General features: G+C 46.2%; 4 protein-coding genes and 2 non-coding genes across 9 annotated transcripts in view; 2 read left to right on the top strand and 4 right to left on the bottom strand.

Annotated features, from left to right (window-relative positions):
* Nucleotides 1–1,670, bottom strand: part of eif3k (eukaryotic translation initiation factor 3, subunit K) — an 8,260-nt gene extending 6,590 nt beyond the window's left edge. For both annotated transcript variants that reach the window (XM_072668419.1, XM_072668420.1), the window contains exon 1: nt 1,474–1,670. In XM_072668419.1, the coding sequence (XP_072524520.1) occupies nt 1,474–1,529 (56 nt within the window). In that variant the 5' untranslated portion in view covers nt 1,530–1,670. The remainder of the gene's footprint in view (nt 1–1,473) is intronic.
* A 770-nt stretch (nt 1,671–2,440) lies between these two features.
* Nucleotides 2,441–5,882, bottom strand: LOC140545581 (histone H3.3A). 2 transcript variants are annotated; one of them, XM_072668421.1, is made up of 4 exons: nt 5,779–5,882; nt 4,375–4,517; nt 4,041–4,194; nt 2,441–3,739 (listed from the first exon to the last, which is right to left on the bottom strand). In XM_072668421.1, the coding sequence occupies exons 2-4, from the start codon at nt 4,500–4,502 to the stop codon at nt 3,611–3,613; spliced, it is 411 nt and encodes a 136-aa protein (XP_072524522.1). In that variant the 5' UTR covers nt 4,503–4,517; nt 5,779–5,882; the 3' UTR covers nt 2,441–3,610. The 2 variants fall into 2 exon arrangements, with proteins under 2 accessions (XP_072524522.1, XP_072524523.1); XM_072668422.1 differs by having other exon boundaries at nt 4,375–4,542; nt 5,779–5,855.
* A 1,407-nt stretch (nt 5,883–7,289) lies between these two features.
* LOC140546004 (delta(14)-sterol reductase TM7SF2) lies at nt 7,290–13,116 on the bottom strand. The gene is made up of 11 exons (XM_072669119.1): nt 13,068–13,116; nt 11,938–12,016; nt 11,643–11,836; nt 11,471–11,525; nt 10,888–11,073; nt 10,416–10,519; nt 9,298–9,414; nt 9,035–9,203; nt 8,437–8,517; nt 7,871–7,993; nt 7,290–7,494 (listed from the first exon to the last, which is right to left on the bottom strand). Exons 1-11 carry the CDS (start codon nt 13,110–13,112, stop codon nt 7,334–7,336), a joined length of 1,314 nt encoding a protein of 437 aa, XP_072525220.1. The 5' UTR covers nt 13,113–13,116; the 3' UTR covers nt 7,290–7,333.
* A 3,422-nt stretch (nt 13,117–16,538) lies between these two features.
* On the top strand, nt 16,539–16,610 carry trnap-ugg (transfer RNA proline (anticodon UGG)). The gene has a single exon. It is a non-coding gene; the product is annotated as a tRNA-Pro (tRNA).
* A 281-nt stretch (nt 16,611–16,891) lies between these two features.
* Nucleotides 16,892–16,965, top strand: trnai-aau (transfer RNA isoleucine (anticodon AAU)). The gene has a single exon. It is a non-coding gene; the product is annotated as a tRNA-Ile (tRNA).
* Nucleotides 16,966–17,365: 400 nt separating this feature from the next.
* ngef (neuronal guanine nucleotide exchange factor) overlaps nt 17,366–26,718 on the bottom strand; it is a 34,480-nt gene continuing 25,127 nt past the window's right edge. For both annotated transcript variants that reach the window (XM_072668739.1, XM_072668737.1), the window contains 8 exons: nt 25,023–25,152; nt 24,539–24,613; nt 24,075–24,164; nt 23,784–23,947; nt 22,727–22,885; nt 20,694–20,773; nt 19,978–20,082; nt 17,366–18,782 (listed from right to left, as the gene is read on the bottom strand). In XM_072668739.1, coding sequence (XP_072524840.1) covers nt 18,547–18,782; nt 19,978–20,082; nt 20,694–20,773; nt 22,727–22,885; nt 23,784–23,947; nt 24,075–24,164; nt 24,539–24,613; nt 25,023–25,152 — 1,039 coding nt within the window. In that variant the 3' untranslated portion in view covers nt 17,366–18,546. The remainder of the gene's footprint in view (nt 18,783–19,977; nt 20,083–20,693; nt 20,774–22,726; nt 22,886–23,783; nt 23,948–24,074; nt 24,165–24,538; nt 24,614–25,022; nt 25,153–26,718) is intronic.

Here is a 26,718-nt window from a genome sequence, read left to right as displayed (position 1 = left end):
TGTGTGTGTGTCTCTGTTGTGTGTGTCTCTGTTGTGTGTGTCTCTGTTGTGTGTCTCTCTGTGTGTATCTGTTGTGTGTCTCTCTGTGTGTCTCTGTGTATGTGTATCTGTTGTGTGTCTCTGTGTATGTGTATCTGTTGTGTGTCTCTGTGTGTGTCTCTGTGTATGTGTATCTGTTGTGTGTCTCTGTGTGTGTCTCTGTTGTGTGTGTATCTGTTGTGTGTGTCTCTGTTGTGTGTGTCTCTGTTGTGTGTATCTGTTGTGTGTATCTGTTGTGTGTATCTGTGTCTCTGTGTATGTGTATCTGTTGTGTGTCTCTGTGTGTATCTGTGTGTGTGTCTCTGTGTGTGTCTCTGTGTGTGTGTATCTGTGTGTGTCTCTGTGTGTGTATCTGTGTGTGTGTATCTGTGTGTGTGTGTGTCTCTGTGTGTGTGTATGTGTTGTGTGTGTATCTGTGTGTGTGTGTGTATGTGTTGTGTGTGTATCTGTGTGTGTGTGTATCTGTGTGTGTGTATGTGTTGTGTGTCTCTGTGTGTGTGTGTATCTGTGTGTGTGTCTCTGTGTATGTGTGTCTCTGTGTGTGTGTATCTGTGTATGTGTGTCTCTGTGTGTGTATCTGTGTGTGTGTGTCTCTGTGTGTGTGTGTATCTGTGTGTGTGTATGTGTTGTGTGTCTCTGTGTGTGTGTATGTGTTGTGTGTGTATCTGTGTGTGTATGTGTTGTGTGTCTCTGTGTGTGTGTATGTGTTGTGTGTGTATCTGTGTGTGTATCTGTGTGTGTATCTGTGTGTGTATGTGTGTCTCTGTGTGTGTGTGTATCTGTGTGTGTGTCTCTGTGTGTGTGTATCTGTGTGTGTGTCTCTGTGTGTGTGTCTCTGTGTGTGTGTGTATCTGTGTGTGTGTATGTGTTGTGTGTCTCTGTGTGTGTGTATGTGTTGTGTGTGTATCTGTGTGTGTATCTGTGTGTGTGTGTATCTGTGTGTGTATGTGTTGTGTGTCTCTGTGTGTGTGTATGTGTTGTGTGTGTATCTGTGTGTGTGTATCTGTGTGTGTGTGTATCTGTGTGTGTATGTGTTGTGTGTCTCTGTGTATGTGTGTATCTGTGTGTGTAACTGTGTGTGTGTATCTGTGTGTGTGTATCTGTTGTGTGTGTCTCTGTGTGTGTGTATGTGTTGTGTGTGTATCTGTGTGTGTGTATCTGTGTGTGTGTATCTGTGTGTGTGTCTCTGTGTGTGTGTATGTGTTGTGTGTGTGTATCTGTGTGTGTGTATCTGTGTGTTGTGTGTATGTGTTGTGTGTGTGTATCTGTGTGTGTATCTGTGTGTGTGTGTGTGTATCTGTGTGTGTATCTGTGTGTGTATCTGTGTGTGTGTGTGTGTATCTGTGTGTGTATCTGTGTGTGTATCTGTGTGTATCTGTGTGTATCTGTGTGTGTGTGTGTGTACCTGTGTGTATCTGTTGTGTATTTGTTTACCTGTCGATCCCTCGCAGCAGTTTTCCCACGTTCGCTCTCATCTGCTCAAACGCCATATCCTCGCGCTGCTCCGCTCCGCTCTTTGATCCGGATTATTTGCGGATTTAAACTTTATTTCGGTTTAATTTCTGTTCTGTTGTCGCACGCGCCCGCTCCACTGCAGCTCCACCGCCGGAAAAGGAAAGCCAGAGAGCCGGACACACTACCGGCACAGCGGCTTTACAAAATAAAAGCGGAGAGAGTTTCAACATGAATATATATATTTATATTTATTTATTCATATAAAAACTGAAAATAAAATACAATCAAACTAGTTCATAAATAATTATAGAATAATTAAGTGATTCATAATGTAAACTATTACTAAAATAAATGATCAAAGATACAGGTCTTTTATTTAAACATGACCCGGAAACACTGTAACACACACACACACACACACACACACACACACACACACACACACACACAGAGAGAGAGAGAATAAAAAGATCATATTAAAATATATAAATCTACTTTTAAATATATATATATATGCAAATACAAAAGTATAGATGTACAAATAAAAATGTACACAGGAACATCATGTATTATAATCTTCACCCCTTAATCTCGTTTCTAATAATGATGATAAAACCAAGTGGAATATACAATATTCTAATAAAGATTTAATAATGTTACCTCATATCAAGCATTGTAGTCATATACATACAAATTAGCATTGATCAACCACAGCAGGTGGATCAATAATCAATAATCAAATCATTGGAAATGTTCTGCCATTCTTGCTGATCAAAGTGTTGTGCTGAATTCTGCTTGTATGCTTTGTTACGTGCTCATCGCTCTGTCTGTCAGTATGTTTCTCTGTTCTGCTCTAGATCTGTATTTAGTTTTTCTGCTTTTAAATGAAATAAAGGTGTGAGGCTGAAACCGGTGCTATAGACATGTACAGGCTGGAGAGCGGAGGTCAGGAAAAACACGTTTATTTCTCCATTTCGTAAATTCTGAAAACACAAAGATATGCTTTTATACTTCTGTTAAAAAAAAAGTAGAAAAACCTGAGCAGTCACCTACAAATGACACCAGGATTCATGAAAATGGGATAAAAAAAGAAAGGAAACTGGTGGAAAAGCTCTAAGAGTGCTTCTATTCGTCGATACGCAGAAAAAACTACTCATTCTTCCGGACTTTGGAGGCGGGGGAACAGTCTACGCAGAAACACTTCAAACGTGAACAGGAATTCAGTACGATCACACTAGTAAAGATAAAAAAACAACAATAATAATATAAAATCACTCAAAAACAAACACAAACAGGTTTACAGAGGAAGAGAGTGTGCTTCAGGAAATTTACACGAATCCAGTGATGAGTGAGACCCCCTAAAGAGGGTGGTCCCGATACCAAAGGAGCCCTTAAACCCTTTTAACCACAATTGAAATATTATTTAACCAGTTATTTACCTAAAGCTGTGATCTGTCAATCAGGACAATAATTCAGCCAATCAGGATACAGGATTAACAGCGCTGCTTTGTTTTGTTTTGTCTTGTTTTTTATTGGGGGGGGAGGTTGGGGGGTCGTCAATAACCTGAATTAGGGCTGCACGATACATCGGCTGCTAATTGTTATCATGAGATCCACATCAACTAAACCACAGAGAGATCCTGACCAATCACAGCTCCAGCCGAGTCTCTGTGCGTTCATGTGCAGCGTTACTGATTCACTGTGATGCAGTCAGCGCTGCAGCGTCCATCTCAAACCCAGCTCGGACGTTCACTCCGTATCCTGCAGCTCTAAATCGGGTCAGTGTGTGGGAGGCGCTGAGGGTCCAGACTGGGCTTTAATTCAGTTTAACACAAATTAGTCTCGAATAAATCGCTCTGATTCCCTTCTGCGTTACAGCCGCTGTGAAAACTCTCCCAGTCTACACTAACCCACGGTTCTAACCCACGGTTCTAACCCATGGTTCTAACCCACGGTTCTAACCCCACTTCTGCACACGTCTGATTGCTACAAGTTTCAAAGCAAAAAGAGAACACAAACACACAGAAACACGCTTTCGTCATGATGATCCACACTTAGAGAAGGAGAGACAGGTGTAGAGGAGGAAGAGGAGACGCTGCGGGCGGGTCGGGCTGCTTTAGGCGCGCTCTCCGCGGATCCGACGGGCCAGCTGGATGTCTTTGGGCATGATGGTGACGCGCTTGGCATGAATGGCACACAGGTTAGTGTCCTCAAACAGACCCACCAGGTACGCCTCACTGGCCTCCTGTGAACACACACACACACACACACACACACACACACACACACACACACACACAGATCAGATTCTACACTAATATTCACACATTAGTAAATGTATTCACCTGAGCTTCAGCAAACGGTTACACTGTTACCCCACAGTGCTCAGCTAATCACCTGCAACTCCATCAATTACAGTCTAAAACACTGACGCTGTCCGTCCATCTGTCCAGCTGTCCATATCTCTCCATCCCCAGTTTACCCACCCATCCCTCCAACCGTCCACCCATCTACGTCTCCATCCTCGCATCCAGATTGTCACTGACCTGCAGGGCTCCAATGGCCGCGCTCTGGAATCTCAGGTCCGTTTTGAAGTCCTGGGCGATTTCTCTGACCAGGCGCTGGAACGGCAGCTTTCGGATCAGCAGCTCCGTCGACTTCTGATACCGACGGATCTCACGCAGAGCCACAGTACCCGGCCTGCAAAACCCCATGACCTTAATAACGATCTAAAGTTCTCAGGGCTGAAATGCCTGAGAACAGTTCTGTGTTTCTAAAGTTTAAAATATAAACATAAAGAACCACAGTCCAACTCCACATTCATCCAGAACCTGTTCTTAAGTGAAAGTGTACTTTAGTAAAACAGGTGCTCCGTCTCACCTGTAGCGATGGGGCTTCTTCACCCCTCCAGTAGAGGGTGCGCTCTTGCGGGCAGCTTTAGTGGCGAGCTGTTTACGGGGGGCTTTTCCTCCTGTGGACTTACGGGCAGTCTGTTTGGTACGGGCCATCGCTGCTCAAATCACCTGAAACAGGAAAATCAGGGGCGAACTGCGAATTTAAAACCATTAAAAAAAATGAATGTAAACAGATTTGTGTATCCTATTACTCCAATGGGCTCAGTGCACATTAACATATGCATAATTCAGTTCTTAAAAATATCAGTGATGAAGACGACCAAACACGGACTGTCTGGGACCCGTATGAGCACTTACACACCTACGTCTATATTCCTCCTCCCTGCATCGTATGATGTTTCTAATTCTGCATTACTTGCTTATAGAACCAGATATAAAATATTTCAGCTGATTTTACACACACACACACACACACACACTCACACACACACACACACACACACTCACACACACACGCACACACGCACACACACACACACTATACACACACACTATACACACACACACGCACACACACGCACACACGCACACTATACACACACACTATACACACACACTATATATTATCATATTCAGTATTATGAGTTTAAATTGAGCTTATTTGGGATAATCAGATGTGCTGTATTATTATTATTATTATTATTATTATTATTATTGATGATGATGATGATGATGGTGTAGTTCTGAGGCCTGCGCCCCCTCTGGTCGTGTGTATACACTACAGTGCTGCACGGTTCCAGGTTCGGTTCTGACCCGCAGGTTCTCTAAACCCAGTGTTTTTAGTTCGGGACATTTTTCTTTGCTGTTGCCAAGTCTCAGCAGCCTCCAGCCAATCAGCTTCCTCCCTTCACCATTCTAACCAATCACAGCAGCACAAGGCGGCACATGAGGCCTCGCCAGCGAAACCGCCAGCTGTAATTGGCTGACTGTGGGCAAACCCCGCCCGCTTTCAAGAGTGACATAATGGCTGCTGCGGAGACTGCGGAGGGAGAAAATAGCAGTTTGAAGAAGAGACGAATAAAACCACGATTTACAGCGAAACTGGAGTTTGTGTTTCGAGTCGGGGAGCGAGAGGCGCTTTCCTGCGCTGTAGGCGCCCCGCTGCAGCCGGGCTGGGGGGCTCGGGCTGGGGACCCGCTGTTATTGGAGGCAGACGGAGCTTCACCGGAACGCGGACCCGGAGAGGACCGCTAGCAGTTAGCTGCTCCCAACGCGACGCGCTTCTGACTCGCTCCTATTTCACAGCTTTACTTTTCTACTCGTTTTTAGGGTAATTAGTCATTTTAAAATACAAAAAAACATCTTTGTGTGCGTGAATTCTCTTATTTATGCTCGTTTACACAATAAGGTCGGCTATTTACAAACTCACCTGGTGTTTTTATTCCAAAAATGAAGAGACGTTAAAACCGCCCGAATCTTGATTTTGGGTGTTTGACGATATATTTTATTTCACACCTGTTTTCAAACATGTCCCACCTTTCCTTCGTGTGGATTGGATAAGCATTTCGTTTGAGTGATTGGTGTATTTTCTTGTCAATAAAGAGTAATAGCCAATGACGGCACAGGACGTTGGCGTAGCTAGCCAATCACAGCTCGACAGAGGCGGGGAGTGCCAGAATACGGGTGGGAAGAACAATCACGAGCTGCTTCGCTGCACAACAGCAGTGGAGGTGAAATGGCTGCTGTCGGCCATTTTGTGTGCCCCTCAGGCCGGCAGATAAACCCTGCACAGTTTAACTCATCTAAGCTTCTTATAGTTGTTGGGCGAAACTGGAGCAAGTAAAGTTTGTAAAAGTGGAAATATAAATCAAACTTAATCACAAGTTTAATGAAAGAGTTAAAGACTACATGTGAATCAGCCATTAGATTAGGAACCCACTGAACCTCGGAAAAGAAGGAGAGCGTCTCCCCCAGACTGACCAGACTGACCAGACTGACCAGAGCAGAGCCTAGTTTCACAGAGCTGCTTCACTGGGAGACAGAGTGTTCAGTGTGATGTGTGTTAATGAATTAATAAACACATAATATACACAAGTGTAAGTCATCCACATTTTACATTAGCACTGCCATCTGTCCACAAAAGCACTCTCACCCAAAATCAACAGAATAAGATAAAGTACGGAGGAACTGCAGCCTGTTAGACTGTCTACTGGTATCCAGAGTGAGAGGAGTGATCTACAGTAAAACAGCTCCAGAGTGAGAGGAGTGATCTACAGTAGAGCCGCTCCAGAGTGAGAGGAGTGATCTACAGTAGAGCAGCTCCAGAGTGAGAGGAGTGATCTACAGTACTACAGAGTGAGAGGAGTGATCTACAGTAGAGCCGCTCCAGAGTGAGAGGAGTGATCTACAGTAGAGCAGCTCCAGAGTGAGAGGAGTGATCTACAGTACTACAGAGTGAGAGGAGTGATCTACAGTAGAGCCGCTCCAGAGTGAGAGGAGTGATCTACAGTAGAGCAGCTCCAGAGTGAGAGGAGTGATCTACAGTACTACAGAGTGAGAGGAGTGATCTACAGTAGAGCCGCTCCAGAGTGAGAGGAGTGATCTACAGTACTACAGAGTGAGAGGAGTGATCTACAGTAAAACAGCTCCAGAGTGAGAGGAGTGATCTACAGTAGAGCCGCTCCAGAGTGAGAGGAGTGATCTACAGTAGAGCAGCTCCAGAGTGAGAGGAGTGATCTACAGTACTACAGAGTGAGAGGAGTGATCTACAGTAGAGCCGCTCCAGAGTGAGAGGAGTGATCTACAGTACTACAGAGTGAGAGGAGTGATCTACAGAGTGAATCCTAACCACTGCGCACTCCTGTGATGGGTTACACCTGCGGCGGAGTGAAGGCGTGTCTGTGCTGATGAAATGAGCAGGATCACAGTGTACTGGTCTGGGTCTGTTTATTACTGGTGTTAATGGGATGGGTGTAGCAGAGTGTTCAGTAGAGGTACGGGATGAGTTTATAGGGGACTCTGCGGCAGTACTCCCTCCACGCCTCTCCGTGTTTCTCCAGGCAGGAGGCCTCAATCTCCGCACTCCTCTTCCTCAGCAGGTTGAAGCACTGTAGAGCGGGCAGGTACGGCAGCAGGCTGGAGAACCCTGCACACACACCTGCGTTACACACCTGGCTGAGCTCACGAGACAGACACCGTCCTGTTTACCTGTTGTGTTTGTGTTATTAGTAATTCTGTGAGATGATGATGTGATGAGTGTGTGAGTGAGTGTGTGAGTGTGTGTGTGAGTGTGTGTGTGAGTGTGTGTGTGAGTGAGTGAGTGAGTGTGTGTGAGTGTGTGTGTGAGTGTGAGTGAGTGTGTGAGTGTGTGTGTGTGTGAGTGTGTGTGTGTGTGTGAGTGAGTGTGTGAGTGAGTGAGTGTGTGTGAGTGAGTGTGTGTGTGTGTGTGTGTGTATCTTCTATTGATCTGTGTATTAATAAGTAATGGAGTATTCCTCCTCTACTGTGGTGTGGGATCTGACCGCAGGGCAGGCACCAGGCAAACATCATCACAACGTCTCCCAGGTAGTTTGGATGGCGAACCCAGCCGAACCAGCTGGATACCAGCAGGTTCTGACCCGACGGGCTGCGGATGATCTCCAGGCCTGATCGTTAAACACAGAATGAGAGAAAACAGCTGCTTTACCATCCCACCATCACCCTGTCTGACCTGCGTCTGGACGGAGTGATGTGATGACTCGGTTCTGTACGGTCAGCATTTCTACACTAAGCCCCTCATAAACAACACCACTTACAGACGACCTGAAAACAACAACAACAACAACAACACAGGAGCAGACCATCTCTGAATATGTGGGTGGGAGAGGGGGGGTTCTGGTAGACACGGGTCAAGGGCGAGTCTCGTATCTGAGCACAGTGCTGTTATTCCATCTTACTAAGTCGTGGCCACTACTTAATTATCTTGTTCCCATGCCTTACTAAGTTGTGGCAACCATATCCTTTGATTTATTTGGGACGTCACCAGCGGCTCTCCTCCTCAGCTTCTCAGTGGGAGTTGTACACGACTGAACACACAGCTGACCCCTACCTGCGTGAGCCGGGTGGCCAGGGTTCTTGCGGAAGCTGCTCTTCTGCTCGTTGGAGAGGTAATACGCCAGGAAGCCGGCACCTGCACAGGAGAACCGAGAGGAACCTTCAGGTTACTGCACAGGACTGAACCCTGGAGAGCATCAGTGTTTAATCTCTAGCAGGTTTGGTTTGGATCAGAACACAGGTGTAAAGACCAGAGTTCACCAACCAGACGAACAGTGAGTGGAGAACAGGGGTGCGGCGCGTCCCACCACACACCTGTGTCCGTTCATGTCTGTCTCTCTGGCCAGTCTAAGAGGCCTGGAGAGCTTTCAGAAGCTCGGTTCTGGTTGGCTCAAGAACTGTTTATGATCTGAAATCCGGAACAGAACCTGTCCTGGAGCAGGTCAGATGTGCAGCATAGCACAACAGTTGCTATGGTGACATACCATTCAGAGCAAAGGTGGCAAATCCAGAAAGTTCTGAAAGTAAAAGTCCAGGCAGTCTGTGCTGGATTCGCCGCCTCTGATCCAGAGTCAGATCATTAACACAAGCCCCCCCCCCCACCCCATACCCCCACCCACCCCCACCCGGACTCCGACTGCGACTCCACTCACTGAAGAGCAGGATTATGGGCACGGCGGACAGGAAGGGGATGTGATTGGGCCGCTGAAGCAGGAAGTACACAGGCAGGCTGGAGAAGAAGGGGATCCAGATGTACTCGCCCAGAACCATCAGGAACCCGATGGACTCCTCAGTAAACTCCTTAGTGTCCAACACTGTCTCCTAAACGACAACCACACACACACACAAACAGGGCGGAGCTAGACCAGCTGTACTGTCAATCACTGAACATTAAAGCCAGTAAGTGAAGGAGAACCTCGTCAACGAGGAAGTCCAGGATGTAGATGATCTGGAAGGTGACGGTCAGCAGCAGAGCTAAAGAGAGGGAGTCTGTCTCTACTGCAGTCAGGACATAACACAGGTTCATCAAACCCTACACACACACACACACACACACACACACACAACCTTCAGCCTCTACACAGAACAGAAGACACAAGTGTCTCTGCACACAGTTCTCTGCTGAAGATCTAAACATTTACTCATTCAGAGGCGGGGGGGGTTTGGTGTGGTGTGGTTCTAGATAACCTCCCCAGTCAGAGCTGTTCTACAGTGGAGGTTCTAGATAAGCTCCTCCAGTCAGAGCTGTGGTTCTACAGTGGAGGTTCTAGATAAGCTCCTCCAGTCAGAGCTGTGGTTCTACAGTGGAGGTTCTAGATAAGCTCCTCCAGTCAGAGCTGTGGTTCTACAGTGGAGGTGAAGGGAAGCAGACGTCTGAAGCTCTACTAAAAGCTCCTCACAGAAAGTTCTTCACCTAATGGTGATGAAGACGCTGCCTGATGCCTGAGACACTGTTCTACCAGAGTTCTGAGAAGAGTTCGGCTCTAGAACCTGCTTTTAGAACCAGATCATTAAAATGGTGGAGGGATACATGCTGCAGGGTGTAGTGCAGCTACAGAAAGTAGTCCCTAAAGAGAACTGCATTAGTTCAGATTCTCTATTCACTATTTTACCCTCATCATCATCATCATCATCTTCATCATCATCATCTTCATCACTCCATATAAAACTCAGAAGACTCGTGTAGCTGCACTGGTGGGTTTGGATAGAAGATAAATTATGGGCTGTATCTGTGTTGTAGTCATGGCGACCGACACCTGCTTCCATTCATCTCCACTGTAGAGAGATCAGAGTGGGTCAGGTTCTCTACAGTGAAGCTCAGAACAGAGCGGTTCTCAGGATTGTCTCGTTTGTCGTCCTGATGTTCAGCAGCTGTTCAACATCACTGACTAGAACTAGAACTCAGCTGGAAATCGTTTGTCTAATTTGCAGACAGTCGTTCAGAATGCAGCTGAAATTCACAGTTCTGGTTATCAGACTCAGGTACCGGTGGGCGGAGCCTGCTAGGCTGAGACTGTAGCCCCTCCCACTCACCCAGCCGATGAAGCCGATTCTGACCATGGCGAACTGCTTCACATCGATTCTACCCAGACGAGGGTCCGTCTCTTTGCCCAGCGCAAAGTCCAGCAGGAAACAGCCTAAAGAGAATGTGCAAAGTACTTTACAACATAGTTCTAGATAACATGTTCTAGATAACAGTAACCACAACTGAGTCTATTAGAGCTTGATTAACACTTCCACATGCCTTGAGGAGAGTGTATGATGATTTGGACATACAGCTAGCACCATGCTAATTGGTGTACATAAGCTTGCATTACTTGTTAGCTACATTAGCTTCAGAGGTCCGGTGTGAAACTGTGGGAGTTGAACTCTCTGGCTGTACTCAGCAGTCGGTACCGGGTGTTCTCTATACATTAGCGGAACTATAACAAGTCTAAAACTCTAAAATTAAGCCCCTCCCCCAGACCTGTAATATTAACACCCTCCTCCCCCAGCGCTCTGGCACCTGTAGTGTTGTCCTGAGTGTGATCTGAGACCGGCCGCAGGTAGAGACACACACTGAGCAGCAGAGAGACGACACACCCCGCACTGACCAGCGCCAACACCCTGCCGGACACGCTGCCCGCCTTCACCCACCCACACTGCCACGCACATATCAGCAGCGCCACACACACTCCGAACGCGTGCAGGCCTGAGGGAGAGAGCAGGGTGAACAGTAAACAAACAGTAAACAAACAACACATTTACATCAGTAAACAAACAGTAGACAAACAACACATTTACATAAACAAACAGTAAACAAACAACAAATTTACATCAGTAAACAAACAGTAGACAAACAACACATTTACATAAACAAACAGTAAACAAACAACACATTTACATCAGTAAACAAACAGTAAACAAACAACACATTTACATCAGTAAACAAACCGTAAACAAACAAGACATTTACATAAACAAACAGTAAATAAACACATTTACGTCAATAAACAAACAGTAAACAAACAACATTTACATCAGTAAACAGTAAACAAACAACACATTTACATAAACAAACAGTAAACACACAGTAAACAGCGACTCACCGTTCAGACTGTACTTGAGCCGTTTGTCATGGAAACCCATCTTACCCTCCGCCACCTAAACACACACACACACACACATTCTCTCCCCAGTTTAGTCACTTCAGAGGTTTTTATGGTAACGCTGAAAATAAAGGTGATTAAGAAAAGATGAAGGAGTGCTTTGTTTCCTCACCTGTCCCACAGGTAGGTAGTAGAGCGCCCCCTGCAGCACAGTGAAAATCAGCACGATAGCAAAAGCGGTCCAGTCCCACAGAGGGGCTTTAACTAATCCGCTCAGAGTCCAGGGCTGGGCCGGGTCAGAGGGTGTACAGGAGTCCAGCAGCAGAACGAGAACCCCTCCCAACAACACACATAGCAGGAACAGGTCTACAACACACACACACACACACACACACACACACACTGAGACTCTGTAACAGCAGCCAGCTGTCCTTTCAGATCGGCTGTTCTCCTCTGAAGGTTCTTACAGGCTTGGTTCCACTCGCTGTGATCAGGTTTAACAGCAGGTTCCTCCCCGGGACCCCTGTTCTGCACACCGCGCTTCAGCTGTAGAACCGAGAACACACATTTCAGCACAGCAGCACACACTCCTCACCACAGTTCTGTTTAACCAGCGCTGTACATCAGCGTACTTCAGTGATATTAGATTAAGCCCCGCCCTTTTTATCTTTTGACTTCAGCTGAATGTCTTTTCCTGAGAGGAGAAAGTTGGACCCCCCACATCTGAGGGATGTTTCCTGCACGGTGGTCTTTGGCTGCTCACCGGGGGTCTTAGGTTTTCACGTGTTGTTATGTTGTTGATTTCTCGTGTTTTTACTGATTCTGTGAAGCTGCTTTGTGAAAAGCTACACACTCCTGATCTTCACTGGAGGAGAGCAAGGAGGAAATGGACCTCACAGCAAGACTGAAGTTCGGCAGAGAACCTCTACCAACACCAGGACGTCCTACAGAACATCGTAGGTCACATCAGCAGGACGCCGCTATACAGAACCATCCTATCAGCAGCAGCTGTGTTCAGCTACGAACACAGAGACATGTACCGCTGCGGACCCAGCATTCAGTCCTTATAGGTCTGCAGCGCCGCCGGGCAGTTACTTCCCATGAGCTCCATGTAGATCCATCAGCTTCTTATCTGCTTGGCCCGGGTCAGGGCCGCAGCCGAGCTGGAGCAAGGTGGGAATACCAAACGCCAATCCATCATCTCACACACACAGACTGAAGCAGGGATCGGACCCACAACCCAGGCCCAGCAGTTTACACAGCTTTACAGTGTGTTCCTGTAAGAGGCTTCTGTCTGGCTCAAGCATGACTGCAGGAGGGAAGAGGTCACCGCTGATCCGCAGCCGAACCCGACCGATCTACTCATTCACCCTCTCGCTAATGTTCGACTAGCTAATCAGCTCGCTAAAACACACAGTCACGGCCCGTCTGTGAGGGGTCTGTGGTGACGGGATCTGATTTTTGCAGAGCTCTAGCAGCTCCCATGTGGTCACTAGAGTGTTACCAGATGGTGTTGCTAGGTGGTTGCTATGGTATATCAGTGACTTGGGGTGTTGGTATTCTTGTATCATGGTGATGAGCTGCAGATCAGACTTACCTGATTCTCCTCAGAGCGGCTCTGCAGCTCCATCTCCCCACACATCCACCCGTCACACAAACCTTCAAACAGTTCAGAGTGTAAAAGCACAGCATCTCACACACACACACACACACACACACACCTGGTTAGAAGAGTTTATAAAGCCCTGTGTTTCACTGTTAGCCTCTCTGGGTTAGCAGCTCAGCAAGGACTTGAACCCACAACCCTGTGAGCAATAACCCCGTACTCTAACCACTGATCCACCACCGCCCGCCTGCCCGAAGCTCACACAGAGAACGTGAAAACATTAGAAACATAGAACCTGAATTCAGATGAGATTAAGTTGTGCAGAACTGTTAGAACCCACCTGAGAGCTGGAGGTGAGGCTGGAGGACCTGGACGAGCTGGAGGTGAGGCTGGAGGAGCTGGAGGTGAGGCGGTCGCTGGAGCGTAGCGTTGCTGCAGCAGCTCAGTGGCTTTTAAGAGGACTGTTGCATCACGGCTCTCCAACCAATCAGAGATTTCCAAACCTTCTCAGGGGGCTGAAGAGCAGTGAGGAGCAGAAGACGGTCACCTAGAATCTAAGAACACTCTAATAACACCCTCCATCTGACCTCTCTCCCCATAAACTCCCCATACACTCCCTATACACTCCTCAAACACTACTAATACACTCCCCATTCACTCCTCAACGACTCCCCATACACTCCCCATACACTCCTCAACAACTCCCCATACACTCCTCAAACACTCCCCGTACACTACTAATACACTCCCCGTACACTACTAATACACTCCCCATACACTCCTCAAACACTCCCCGTACACTACTAATACACTCCCCATACACTCCTCAAACACTCCCCGTACACTACTAATACACTCCCCATACACTCCTCAACGACTCCCCATTCACTCCTCAACAACTCCCCATACACTCCTCAAACACTCCCCGTACACTACTAATACACTCCCCATACACTCCTCAAACACTCCCCATACACTACTAATACACTCCCCATACACTCCTCAACGACTCCCCATTCACTCCTCAACGACTCCCCATACACTCCCCATACACTCCTCAACAACTCCCCATACACTCCTCAAACACTCCCCATACACTCCCCATACACTCCCCATTCACTCCTCAACGACTCCCCATACACTCCCCATACACTCCTCAACAACTCCCCATACACTCCTCAAACACTCCCCGTACACTACTAATACACTCCCCATACACTCCTCAAACACTCCCCGTACACTACTAATACACTCCCCATACACTCCTCAACGACTCCCCATTCACTCCTCAACGACTCCCCATACACTCCCCATTCACTCCTCAACGACTCCCCATACACTCCCCATACACTCCTCAACAACTCCCCATACACTCCTCAAACACTCCCCGTACACTACTAATACACTCCCCATACACTCCTCAAACACTCCCCGTACACTACTAATACACTCCTCAAACACTCCCCGTACACTACTAATACACTCCCCATTCACTCCCCATACACTCCTCAACGACTCCCCATACACTCCTCAAACACTCCCCGTACACTACTAATACACTCCCCATACACTCCTCAAACACTCCCCATACACTACTAATACACTCCCCATTCACTCCTCAACGACTCCCCATACACTCCCCATACACTCCTCAACGACTCCCCATACACTCCTCAAACACTCCCCGTACACTACTAATACACTCCCCATTCACTCCTCAACGACTCCCCATACACTCCTCAAACACTCCCCGTACACTACTAATACACTCCCCATTCACTCCTCAACGACTCCCCATACACTCCCCATACATTCCTCAACGACTCCCCATACACTCCTCAAACACTCCCCATACACTACTAATACACTCCCCATACACTCCCAGTACACTACTAATACACTCCCCATACACTCCTCAACGACTCCCCATACACTCCTCAAACACTCCCCGTACACTACTAATACACTCCCCATACACTCCTCAACGACTCCCCATACACTCCTCAAACACTCCCCGTACACTACTAATACACTCCCCATACATTCCTCAACGACTCCCCATACACTCCTCAAACACTCCCCGTACACTACTAATACACTCCCCATACACTCCTCAACAACTCCCCATACACTCCCCATTCACTCCTCAAACACTCCCCGTACACTACTAATACACTACCCGTACACTACTAATACACTCCCCATACACTCCTCAACGACTCCCCATACACTCCTCATACACTCCTTAAACACTCCTCATACATTCACGAACACTCCTCGTGCACTCCTTGTATCTGAGTGAACTCTCAGCCTGGTTGCACCAGAGGGAAATTCAGCAGAGCTGGGGCACAGCTTTACATTAGTGATCAGTTTTAGATGTGACAGATTCACTACGCCAGAACACTCTTCACACTCTTCACACTCTGCACACTCTTAACCCTTTAATTTCCAGCAGAGCCGAATAGTGGACTAGTACTGAACTACTGCAGAGATCAAACCCCAGCTCCAGTCCCCCGAGGATCCCAGCCCCTCACTGCCCTGTCTGACTGACAGTCTGAACCGTAAGAGCCGAGATGGGTTAAGAGTGTGGTGTGAGAATAGGGAAGTGTGTGTGTGTGTGTGTGTGTGATTATGTAATGTAGAGAAGCTGTTGGATTAACACACTCATAACTGTCAGCAGGAAATGCTGGTGTGTGCTAACGCTAACGTCGGGGCAGTGGTGTGTGTTCGGGGTGTTAATCTGCTGTGGACTCTGAGGTCGGTTCTGTATATAAACGTTCAGTCGAGGACTTTTAGTCGAAACCCTGACACAGGTCACACAGGTCACACAGGTCACAGTCAGAGTTTTCATTTGTTTTACAATTTAAATAAATAAATAGGGGGAGGGGTTAGAGGGGGAGTTATTTGAGCATTTGACGATATTAAAGATAATAAGATGCAAAAATAAATAAATGTATTGGTTCGAAAAACACCTGTTTTGTGGTTCCAGCCTGTTTGTGTTAACAGTGAAACAGATTTCCAGATACATGTACGGCCGTCTCCTGTGTGACTGAGAGATTTTCTAAATAATATCATGAAATCAAAAAGTGTCTCGAATTTAGGTGAAATTGGGTCAGTTATAATAACTGATTAAATAACAGCAGCTGTTCAACACTTTAATTATGTTAATAGAACTGATGTAGAGATGAAACACTCTGTAGATGTAGAGAAATCACCCTGAATAGCGCCCCCTGTAGACCACCTCTGCACACTGCGTGTTCTGTGTGTGGAGGAGTTCAGGTGGAGAGATTTCAGAAACGAATCTACTCCCAGAATATCCAGAACCTACAGTTAAAGAACCTTATCTAGAACCTAAATATCAGAAGCTGGAGGGTTATGCTCCTCCTGCTCCTCCTGTAGTCCTCAGCCCCTCCTCTGAATCTCCTCTTTATGGTCCGCTCTGAGGAGTCGACTCTCCGCAGCGGCTCGTTGGTCTAGGGGTATGATTCTCGCTTTGGGTGCGAGAGGTCCCGGGTTCAAATCCCGGACGAGCCCGAGTTTAGTTTTTCCTCTCAGATCCTCAGATCTTTTCTCTGAACCTGGAGAATAGAAACGTTTACATTTCTAACCTACAGCTGACCAGACGCTGACCAGACGCTGACCGGACTGACCGGACTGACCGGGTCGGGTTCGGATGCTCTGGTCTTTCACTGCTGCTGTTAAACAGCTTCTCCCTCTGGCTCAGTTATTCACAGCGGATTCAGGTGAAGCCTCTGCGGGCTGCAGGATCACTGACCCTCACTGCTTCTATACCTTCATGCCGGCCGTGCCCCTCAGGCCGGTTAGCTCAGTTGGTTAGAGCGTGGTGCTAATAACGCCAAGGTCGCGGGTTCGATCCCCGTACGGGCCACGAAGCCTTTTGCACGGCCCCACCACATCGCCTCAAAGCCCGGGTTAAGTGCTGCGTGTCACGCGCTGTAAAGAGCAGCAGCTGATTTCCCACAGTGGACAGTGGACAGGAGGACTGCGGTCAGGGGGTAGCCGAGCTCACCTGGGCCAGAGCCGAGCGCAGAGAGTCGCCCATCACTGAGCCGATCAAGTTGATCACTTTGGGGAAGTAAATTGCTAGGTGGTGTTGTTAGGGGGTTGCTAGGTGGTGTTGTTAGGGGGTTGCTAGGTGGTGTTGTTAGGGGGTTGCTATGGTGTTGCTAGGTGGTTGCTAGGTGGTCACAGACTGGCGAGGCGATGTTTTTTAGCATTCAATCTTTATTTTTCATTAACAATAAATTATACTTTACAAAATGAAGTAGGACTGTAAGTTTCAATTACCTTTTATTGCACAATGAACATCACATGTGACCATGCGTAAAACACACACTCACAGTATATGTATGTTATATAGACACACACACACACACACACGTTATATAGACACTACACTGATCCAGCTGCATATTTCAAGAGCATTCCAGGTAGGAAGAACTTAATGGTTAAACCGGTTGTGTGGGATCACTCTTCCACACGTGTGTTGTGGCATGCATATGTGTGTGTGTGTGTGTGTGAGAGTGTGTGTGTGCGTGTGAGAGTGTGTGTACTGATGTCATTAAACTGTTGCTGCAGAACGTGCAAAACCTGCAGTTTCTCAGAGCGAAACACTCACCATAGACAAACACTACTCACAGCCAGTTACACTGCGGCGCGGTTAAAGGGCCCATATCGAGAAAATACAGTTCATTAATTAAAAAAACTAAGTTTGACTATTTAGAATAAATTGGTGACAGAGCAAACAGAACAAAAAACAAAGACTTTTTATAGGAACAGAAGCCTACAGCGGTTCAGCCCCAGCCCTGGAGGAACAGCCAATCAAAACACGGCTCATTTGCATTTATTTATCAGGCTGAAAGGTGCGGTATCATAAACATCGTGTTTAATTGTAATACAGTCAATACGGTTCTGGAGGGGGGGAATATGAAGCACAGCAGGTCAGGATGTGGGCCCTTTACCAGGAGAGGAGCTGAGTGTTAGGTAATTCAGGGTGTGTGCTCTGAAACACAGCTCAGCACTAAGGTGTGGCCGCGACATTCACACCTTCCATAAACACAGGTCCCGTCACAGGTCCCGATTTCTGTTCGCTTTAATTCCTTCATGGCAGCGGTTCCCCTAATAATCAGCGTGAGCGAGGTTCTTTTTCTTCATGCGGAACGTGACATGCAGAACCGTAGGGGTTTATAGGAGCAGCCGTTTAGAAGAGAGTGAGTTGGCCTCTCACTCTCTGGCTTCTTGTTGGAATTCCCTGTTCCACCTTAAAAGGAAAGGGAATTCCAACAAGAAGTTGGAGAACAAGAGAAGTCCAGTCTTGTCACCACAGCCGTGATCTTTGACCCTCCCTTGGAACGTGCATACCTGAGACAGAACAAACATTGGTGGCGCCCTCCAGTGGTTTCATTTGGTGCAATCTCGCTGACGTCCAGTCTTTATAAACAAGCCCACTTCACTGCTCCTGCTCCGATTGGTTGACCCTGGTGTAGCTGTGGAGTGCAGTTTTAGTGGTGCGGCGCCCTCTGGAGGCAGCTCTGGTGGCCCCCTGCGGTGCTCCCTGCGCCTGCTGGATCCTCTGGCACTCCTTCAGGTTCTGAGCTCGGACTTCCGAATTCAGGATCTCCTCCACCACGCGACACGGGAACCAGCCACGCTCGCCGTCATGCAGGCGCTCCCCCATCATCCAACCTAAGGCACAAGAGAGGAACACGTTCTAGATAACCTCCCCCAGTCAGAGCTGTTCTATAGAGGAGGTTCTAGATAAGCTCCCCCAGTCAGAGCTGTGGTTCTACAGTGGAGGTGAAGGGAAGCAGACGTCTGAAGCTCTAATAAAAGCTCCTCACAGAAAGTTCTTCACCTAATGGTGATGAAGACGCTGCCTGATGCCTGAGACATGGTTCTACCAGAGTTCTGAGAAGAGCTCGGCTCTAGAACCTGCTTTTAAAATCAGATCATTAAAATGGTGGAGGGATACATGCTGCAGGGTGTAGTGCAGCTACAGAAAGTAGTCCCTAAAGAGAACTGCATTAGTGGAGATTCTCCACTATTTTACCTTCATCATCATCATCATCATCATCAGTGCAATACACAGGTGGAGAAAGTATCTCCAGCAAAAAGATGTTTGGGATTCAGTCTGTGTGGAGAGCTGCTCTACTAGACTCTACAGGTCAGCCATAACATTAAAACCTAATATTGAGCTCTGACCTCTGAAGGTGTCAGGCTGTGGCTGTGGTCTCTGGCACCAAGACGTTAGCAGCGGACCCTTTAAGTCCTGTAAGTTGTGAGGTGGTCACCGGTTTAAGATAAGATAAGATAAGATAAGATAGTCCTTTATTAGTCCCGCAGTGGGGAACTTCCCAGTGTAACAGCAGAAAGGGATAGCAAGACACTCAGTTACAAAAATTTGGATAAATAATTTACACTATATACACAATATAAATAAGAAAAGAGCAATAACAATATTATTTACAGCAATATTTACTGGTTGTCCTTCCTTTGGTAGATACTGACCACTGCATACCAGGAACATACTGCCTGATGTTCTGGAGATGTTCTGACACAGTTGTCTAGAACATCACACTCTGGTTCTTTAAGTGTCTCAGATTCTTACGCTTGTTCATTTTTCCTGCTTCATCACCTTCATCACCTTCAAGACCTGACCGTTCACTCACTGACTAATAAATCCACCCCTAACAGGAGCCACTGGACTCAGATCAATGTTACTCACCTCAGCTGCAGTGGTACTAATGTTATAGCTGATCTGTGTATGCTGCTCTATCTGGGTGTAGAACCCACAGAGTGCAATAGGGAGCAGGGAGCCGTTTGGGACACAGCTGTAGTTTGGGGTTTGTGAGGAACAGCCTCTGTTTCACTCAGAACTCACCATCGTCCGTTCTCTCCAGGATGTGCAGAACGTCAGCCATCTCTATAGAGAGTTCATCAGGCTCCTGAGCAGAGTAGGACTGAATACACTGCACCTGAGGAGAGTCTAACACACACACACACACACACCCCATCTTTATTTAAGTCTACAATTTAAAATACACATTTAAAGACCCAAATCTTGTGAAATGCGTAAATCATCCGATAAAAGCTCAGACACCCCCCCCCCCCCCATACACAGAGGAGGAAATCTGCATTTATGGGTAAATAAAGCTCCTCCTACTCCAGATGTGTCTTCCCATCACTGCAGATATGGAGGGTAGATGTTTTGCTCCAATTTTTGAAAAACTGAGAATCTAAACACCCCCACGGGACGGGGGTTACAGCCAGAGCTGCTGATGCTCTAAACCAGCGGCTGCTACTGCAGCATCTCTGTACAGTGAGCTTCCACTGAGGAGTCAGAACTACAGCTGACCTTGTGAAGCACAGTCACACACACACACACACACACACACACACACACACACTATAAACAAAAACGTTTTGTAGTATCTAATCAAAAAAGTGATATCCAATCAGGTGGCAGTTTTAGAGTGTATCTGAGGGGTGGGGACCGGGTAGACTGCAGATTCTTTCTCCAAGTGAGAATCCTCATAAATAAGGGTAATTCCCAAACTGTGGACACCTGTGTGTGTGTGTGTGTGTGTGTGTGTGTACCTGGTTGGTGTGTGCTGGTCGAGAGGAATCGTGTTCTGCGGTTGGGTGTGAGTGCACACATCCAGCGCAGCTTCTCACTCCTGTTACACACAAACACACAATAACACACATTAGCATACAGTGGGGAAAAAAAGTATTTAGTCAGTCACCAGTTGTGCAAGTTCTCCTACTTAAAAAGATGAGAGAGGCTGTAATTGACATCATAGCAACCGCTCTTTGTTTGAGCTTGAGTGTGGTTCGGCCCAGTTCAGCTCAGGATCGTGGAGAACTGCACTGTTTGAACTAGTTGGTGCCCCTCCGGCTGGGGGGGGCAGATTTAACTGTGAAGGTCTCCACAGTGTTACAGTGTGTGTGTGTGTGTATGTGTGTTGGTGTATATGTGTGTGTGTGTCTGTATATGTGTTTGTGTGTGTGTGCGGGTGTGTATATATATATATATACAGTGGGGAAAAAAAGTATTTAGTCAGTCACCAATTGTGCAAGTTCTCCTACTTAAAAAGATGAGAGAGGCTGTAATTGACATCATAGGTAGACTCAACTATGAGAGACAAACTGAGAAAAAAGAATTCTGAAAATCACACTGTCTGATTTATAAAGAATTTATTTACAAATAATGGTGGAAAATAAGTATTTGATCAATAACAAAAGTTCATCTCAATACTTTGTTATATATCCTTTGTTGGCAATGACAGAGGTCAGACGTTTTCTGTAAGTCTTCTCAAGGTTGGCACACACCGTTGCTGGTCTGTTGGCCCATTCCTCCATGAGATCTCCTCCAGAGCAGTGATGTTTTGGGGTTGTCGGCGGCAACACGGACTTTCAACTCCCTCCAAAGGTTTTCTATGGGGTTGAGATCTGGAGACTGGCTAGGTCACTCCAGGACCTTGAAATGCTTCTTACGAAGCCACACCTTTGTTGCCCTGGCAGTCTGCTTGGGATCATTGTCATGCTGAAAGACCCAGCCACGTTTCATCTTCAATGCCCCCAATACATGGCCCCATTCATTCTTTCATGTACACGGACCAGTCGTCCTAGTCCCTTTGCAGAGAAACAGCCCCAAAGCATGATGCTGCCACCCCCATGCTTCACAGTTGGTATGGTGTTCTTTGGATGCAACTCAGCATTCACTCTCCTCCAAACACAGCGAGTTGTGTTTGTACCAAACAGTTCTACTTTGGTTTCATCTGACCATCAGACATTCTCCCAATACTCTTCCAGAACATCCAAATGCTCTCTAGCAAACTTCAGACGGGCCGGATCTGTACTGGCTTAAGCAGGGGAACACGTCTGGCACTGCAGGATCTGAGTCCCTGGCGGCGTAGTGTGTTACTGACGGTAGCCTTTGTAACGTTGGTCCAGCTTTCTGCAGGTCATTCACTAGGTCCCCCCGTGTGGTTCTGGGATTTTTGCTCACCGTTCTTGTGATCATTTTGACCCCACGGGCTGAGATCTTGCGTGGAGCCCCTGATGGAGGGAGATTAGCAGTGGTCTTGCAGGTCTCCCATTTTCTGATTATTGCTCCACAGTAGATTTCTTCACACCAAGCTGCTGCCTATTGCAGGTCTTCCAGCCTGGTGCAGGTCTACAGGTCTGTTTCTGGTGTCCTTCCACAGCTCTTTGGTCTTCACCATAGTGGAGTTTGGAGTGGGACTGTTTGAGGTTGTGGGCAGGTGTCTTTTATACTGTTAACCAGTTCAAACAGGTGCCATTAATACAGGTAATGAGTGGAGGACAGAGAAGCCTCTTAAAGAAGAAGTTACAGGTCTGTGACAGACAGAAATCTTGCTTGTTTGTAGGCGACCAAATACTTATTTTCCACCATTATTTACTAATAAATTCTTTAAAAATCAGACAATGTGATTTTCAGAATTTTTTGGCCTCTCTCATCTTTTTAAGTGGGAGAACTTGCACAATTGGTGACTGACTAAATACTTTTTTTCTCCACTGTATATATTCCTGTGAATATTTCTGTGTGTATGTGCGCACATGTGTGTGTGTGGTTATGGTGGTATGTGTGTGTGCGTGTTTCTCACATGCTGCTAGTCTTTAGCATGTAGCTAACTTGTCGGTCCTCCTGGTTCTCCAGCAGTTTAAGAACAAAAACAAAAGCCAGCATCTGCCCCTGATCCTCCATGTCCTCCGTCCGCAACATCGAGCGGCTGCATGAGTCCAGCACCTGGAACTTCTCCCCACTGACACACACACGCACGCACACACACATGCACACACACAGTGTGAAGCAGGTGTGGGGGGTGGTGTAAAGTGGGTGTGGGGTGATGGTGTGAAGTGGGGGTGGTGTGAAGCGGGTGTGGGGTGGTGGTGTGAAGCGGGTGTGGGGTGGTGTGAAGCGGGTGTGGGGTGGTGGTGTGAAGCGGGTGTGGGGTGGTGTGAAGCAGGTGTGGGGTGGTGTAAAGTGGGTGTGGGGGTGGTGTAAAGTGGGTGTGGGGGTGGTGTAAATCGGGTGTGGGGGTGGTGTAAAGCGGGTGTGGGGGTGGTGTAAAGTGGGTGTGGGGGTGGTGTGAAGTGGGTGTGGGGTGGTGTAAAGCAGGTGTGGGGGTGGTGTGAAGTGGGTGTGGGGGTGGTGTAAAGCAGGTGTGGGGGTGGTGTAAAGTGGGTGTGGGGTGGTGTGAAGTGGGTGTGGGGGTGGTGTAAAGCAGGTGTGGGGGTGGTGTGAAGTGGGTGTGGGGTGGTGTGAAGTGGGGGTGGGGGTGGTGTAAAGCAGGTGTGGGGGTGGTGTAAAGTGGGTGTGGGGTGGTGTGAAGTGGGGGTGGGGGTGGTGTAAAGCAGGTGTGGGGGTGGTGTAAAGCAGGTGTGGGGGTGGTGTAAAGTGGGTGTGGGGGTGGTGTAAAGCAGGTGTGGGGGTGGTGTGAAGTGGGTGTGGGGGTGGTGTAAAGCAGGTGTGGGGGTGGTGTGAAGTGGGTGTGGGGTGGTGTGAAGTGGGTGTGGGGGTGGTGTAAAGCAGGTGTGGGGGTGGTGTAAAGCAGGTGTGGGGGTGGTGTAAAGTGGGTGTGGGGGTGGTGTGAAGTGGGTGTGGGGGTGGTGTAAAGCAGGTGTGGGGGTGGTGTGAAGTGGGTGTGGGTGGTCTCAGACCTGGAGCTGCGTTTGGTGATGAGCAGCAGGTTGTTGAAGAGGAACAGGTAGATGGGGTGGTAGAGCTTGCGGCTCTTCATGGTGCGGGTGCTCTTCGGTCCCGACATCTGCAGAACCTCCCCCTTCTTCAGGAGCCAGCGTGAGTGAGAGATGACCGGCACTGACTGGGGTCAAAGGTCAGAGGTCAATACACCATGGTTCTTGTGTCCAATAGCGTAATTTGAGCCCAACTAATTATAATAATTCACTTTAAGCGTGTGTGTGTGTGTAGGTGGTTTGTGTTCTTGGTACCTTTGATTTAAACTCTAATGTTTTCTCGATGCTGATCAGTTCTTCGGTGCGACTCATCTTCCTCGCTCCTTCATTACATTCCTTTACAATCTGAGTCAGAAACACACACACACACACACACACACACACACACACACACACACAGGTGAGGAGTTTTACTGATGAAACTACGACTCTTTGAAGTATGAAAATGTGTTTTTAGGAGAAAAGGAGAGATAAAAGCCGCATTCCGGACAATAATTAAGCTAATCTGGAAGTCAGTTGCCCTGGCAACAGTGAGGTGTGTCCACAATAATACAGGTAAAGGTGTGGTGAACAGGTGAAAGTCCACAGACACAATGAAGGTGCAGAGTCAGGCATAATACCACACCCAGACACACACACACACACACACTCACACACACACTCACACACTCACACGCACACACACTCACACACACACACACACACACTCACACACTTACCCTCTCTAACTCCTGATGGGCTTTGATGGCGTTGATTTCTCTTTCTGAATTCTCCTCAACCTTCTTCAGAATGTTCTGGAACAGAGTTTTACACAGTGCTAATGTGTTCAGTGAAGAGGTGGTCAGTAAGGTGGTGTTCAGTGAGGTGGTGTTCAGTGAAGAGGTGTTCAGTGAGGTGGTGTTCAGTAAAGAACTGGTCAGGAAAGTGGTGTTCAGTGACGAAATGGTCAGTGAGGTGGTGGTGTTCACTGCTGAGATGGTGTTCAGTGTTCAGTGGCTACATTCTACCTGTGTTTAGGTGGTGTTCAGTAAAGAACTCATGAGGTGGTGTTCAGTAAAGAGGTGTTCAGTGAAGAAGTGGTCAGTAAAGTGGTGTCCAGTGAAGAAGTAGTCAGTGAGGTGGTGTTCAGTGAGGTGGTGTTCAGTGAAGAACTGGTCAGTGAGGTGGTGTTCAGTGAGGTGGTGTTCAGTGGCTGCATCCTACCTGCACCAACAGTTTTAGGCGTGTGATTCGCTGGAAGGGTAAAATGAGGAAGGAGGTGAATGACAGGCCTTTGACTTTTGGTTGGTTCTCCAACAAGGCCATGTTCTCCCGAAAAAGAGCGTTCTCCTGTCTACACACACACACACACACACACACACACAGTTTATTATGCAGTGTAGGAGGACACACTGGAGCAGCATTTTATACGTAACTAAACTTTTACTGATACCAACATTCTGCAGATCTAATAGTTCTAATAACATTAATATCCAGTATGAAGTTCTAATAACATTAATATCCAGTATGAAGCTCTAATAGCATTAATATCCAGTATGAAGCTCTAATAGCATTAATATCCAGTATGAAGTTTTAATAACATTAATATCCAGTATAAAGTTCTAATAACATTAATATCCAGTATGAATCTCTAATAACATTAATATCCAGTATGAAGCTCTAATAACATTAATATCCAGTATGAAGCTCTAATAGCATTAATATCCAGTATGAAGCTCTAATATCATTAATATCCTGTATGAAGCTCTAATATCATTAATATCCAGTATGAAGTTCTAATAACATTAATATCCAGTATGAAGCTTTAATAACATTAATATCCAGTATGAATCTCTAATAACATTAATATCCAGTATGAAGCTCTAATAGCATTAATATCCAGTATGAAGTTTTAATAACATTAATATCCAGTATGAAGTTTTAATAACATTAATATCCAGTATGAAGTTCTAATATCATTAATATCCAGTATGAAGTTCTAATATCATTAATATCCAGTATGAATCTCTAATAACATTAATATCCAGTATGAAGTTCAAATAACATTAATATCCAGTATGAAGTTTTAATAACATTAATATCCAGTATGAAGTTCTAATAACATTAATATCCAGTATGAAGTTCTAATGACATTCATATCCAGTATGAAGTTCTAATAACATTAATATCCAGTATGAAGTTTTAATAACATTAATATCCAGTATGAAGTTCTAATAACATTAATATCCAGTATGAAGCTCTAATAACATTAATATCCAGTATGAAGCTCTAATAACATTAATATCCAGTATGAAGTTTTAATAACATTAATATCCAGTATGAAGTTTTAATAGCATTAATATCCAGTATGAAGTTCTAATATCATTAATATCCAGTATGAAGTTCTAATATCATTAATATCCAGTATGAATCTCTAATAACATTAATATCCAGTATGAAGTTCAAATAACATTAATATCCAGTATGAAGTTTTAATAACATTAATATCCAGTATGAAGTTCTAATAACATTAATATCCAGTATGAAGTTCTAATGACATTCATATCCAGTATGAAGTTCTAATAACATTAATATCCAGTATGAAGCTCTAATAGCATTAATATCCAGTATGAAGCTCTAATAGCATTAATATCCAGTATGAATCTCTAATAACATTAATATCCAGTATGAATCTCTAATAACTTTAATATCCAGTATGAAGCTCTAATAACATTAATATCCAGTATGAAGCTCTAATAACATTAATATCCAGAATGAAGCTCTAATAACATTAATATCCAGTATGAAGTTCTAATAACTTTAATATCCAGTATGAAGCTCTAATAACTTTAATATCCAGTATGAATATTAAACAGGTGTATGTTCTTTATGTACTGTGTTGGGTGGATATTAAATCTAC

Source organism: Salminus brasiliensis, chromosome 23 (assembly GCF_030463535.1).
Source record: "Salminus brasiliensis chromosome 23, fSalBra1.hap2, whole genome shotgun sequence".
In the NCBI taxonomy this organism is placed as follows: domain Eukaryota; kingdom Metazoa; phylum Chordata; class Actinopteri; order Characiformes; family Bryconidae; genus Salminus; species Salminus brasiliensis.
This window is presented reverse-complemented; position numbering and strand designations above follow the sequence as displayed.

Coding starts and splice junctions, on each gene's coding strand:
- LOC140545581 (XM_072668421.1), bottom strand. CDS start 4,502: ATGGCCCGTACCAAACAGACTGCCCGTAAGTCCACAGGAGGAAAAGCC. Junction 4,195..4,374: donor AAGAAGCCCCATCGCTACAG/GTGAGACGGAGC, acceptor GGGGTTTTGCAG/GCCGGGTACTGTGGCTCTGC. Junction 3,740..4,040: donor CGGCCATTGGAGCCCTGCAG/GTCAGTGACAAT, acceptor GTGTGTTCACAG/GAGGCCAGTGAGGCGTACCT.
- LOC140546004 (XM_072669119.1), bottom strand. CDS start 13,112: ATGTGTGGGGAGATGGAGCTGCAGAGCCGCTCTGAGGAGAATCAG. Junction 11,837..11,937: donor CAGCGAGTGGAACCAAGCCT/GTAAGAACCTTC, acceptor TGTGTGTTGTAG/ACCTGTTCCTGCTATGTGTG. Junction 7,994..8,436: donor TGGCCACCCGGCTCACGCAG/GTAGGGGTCAGC, acceptor TTTAACGATCAG/GCCTGGAGATCATCCGCAGC.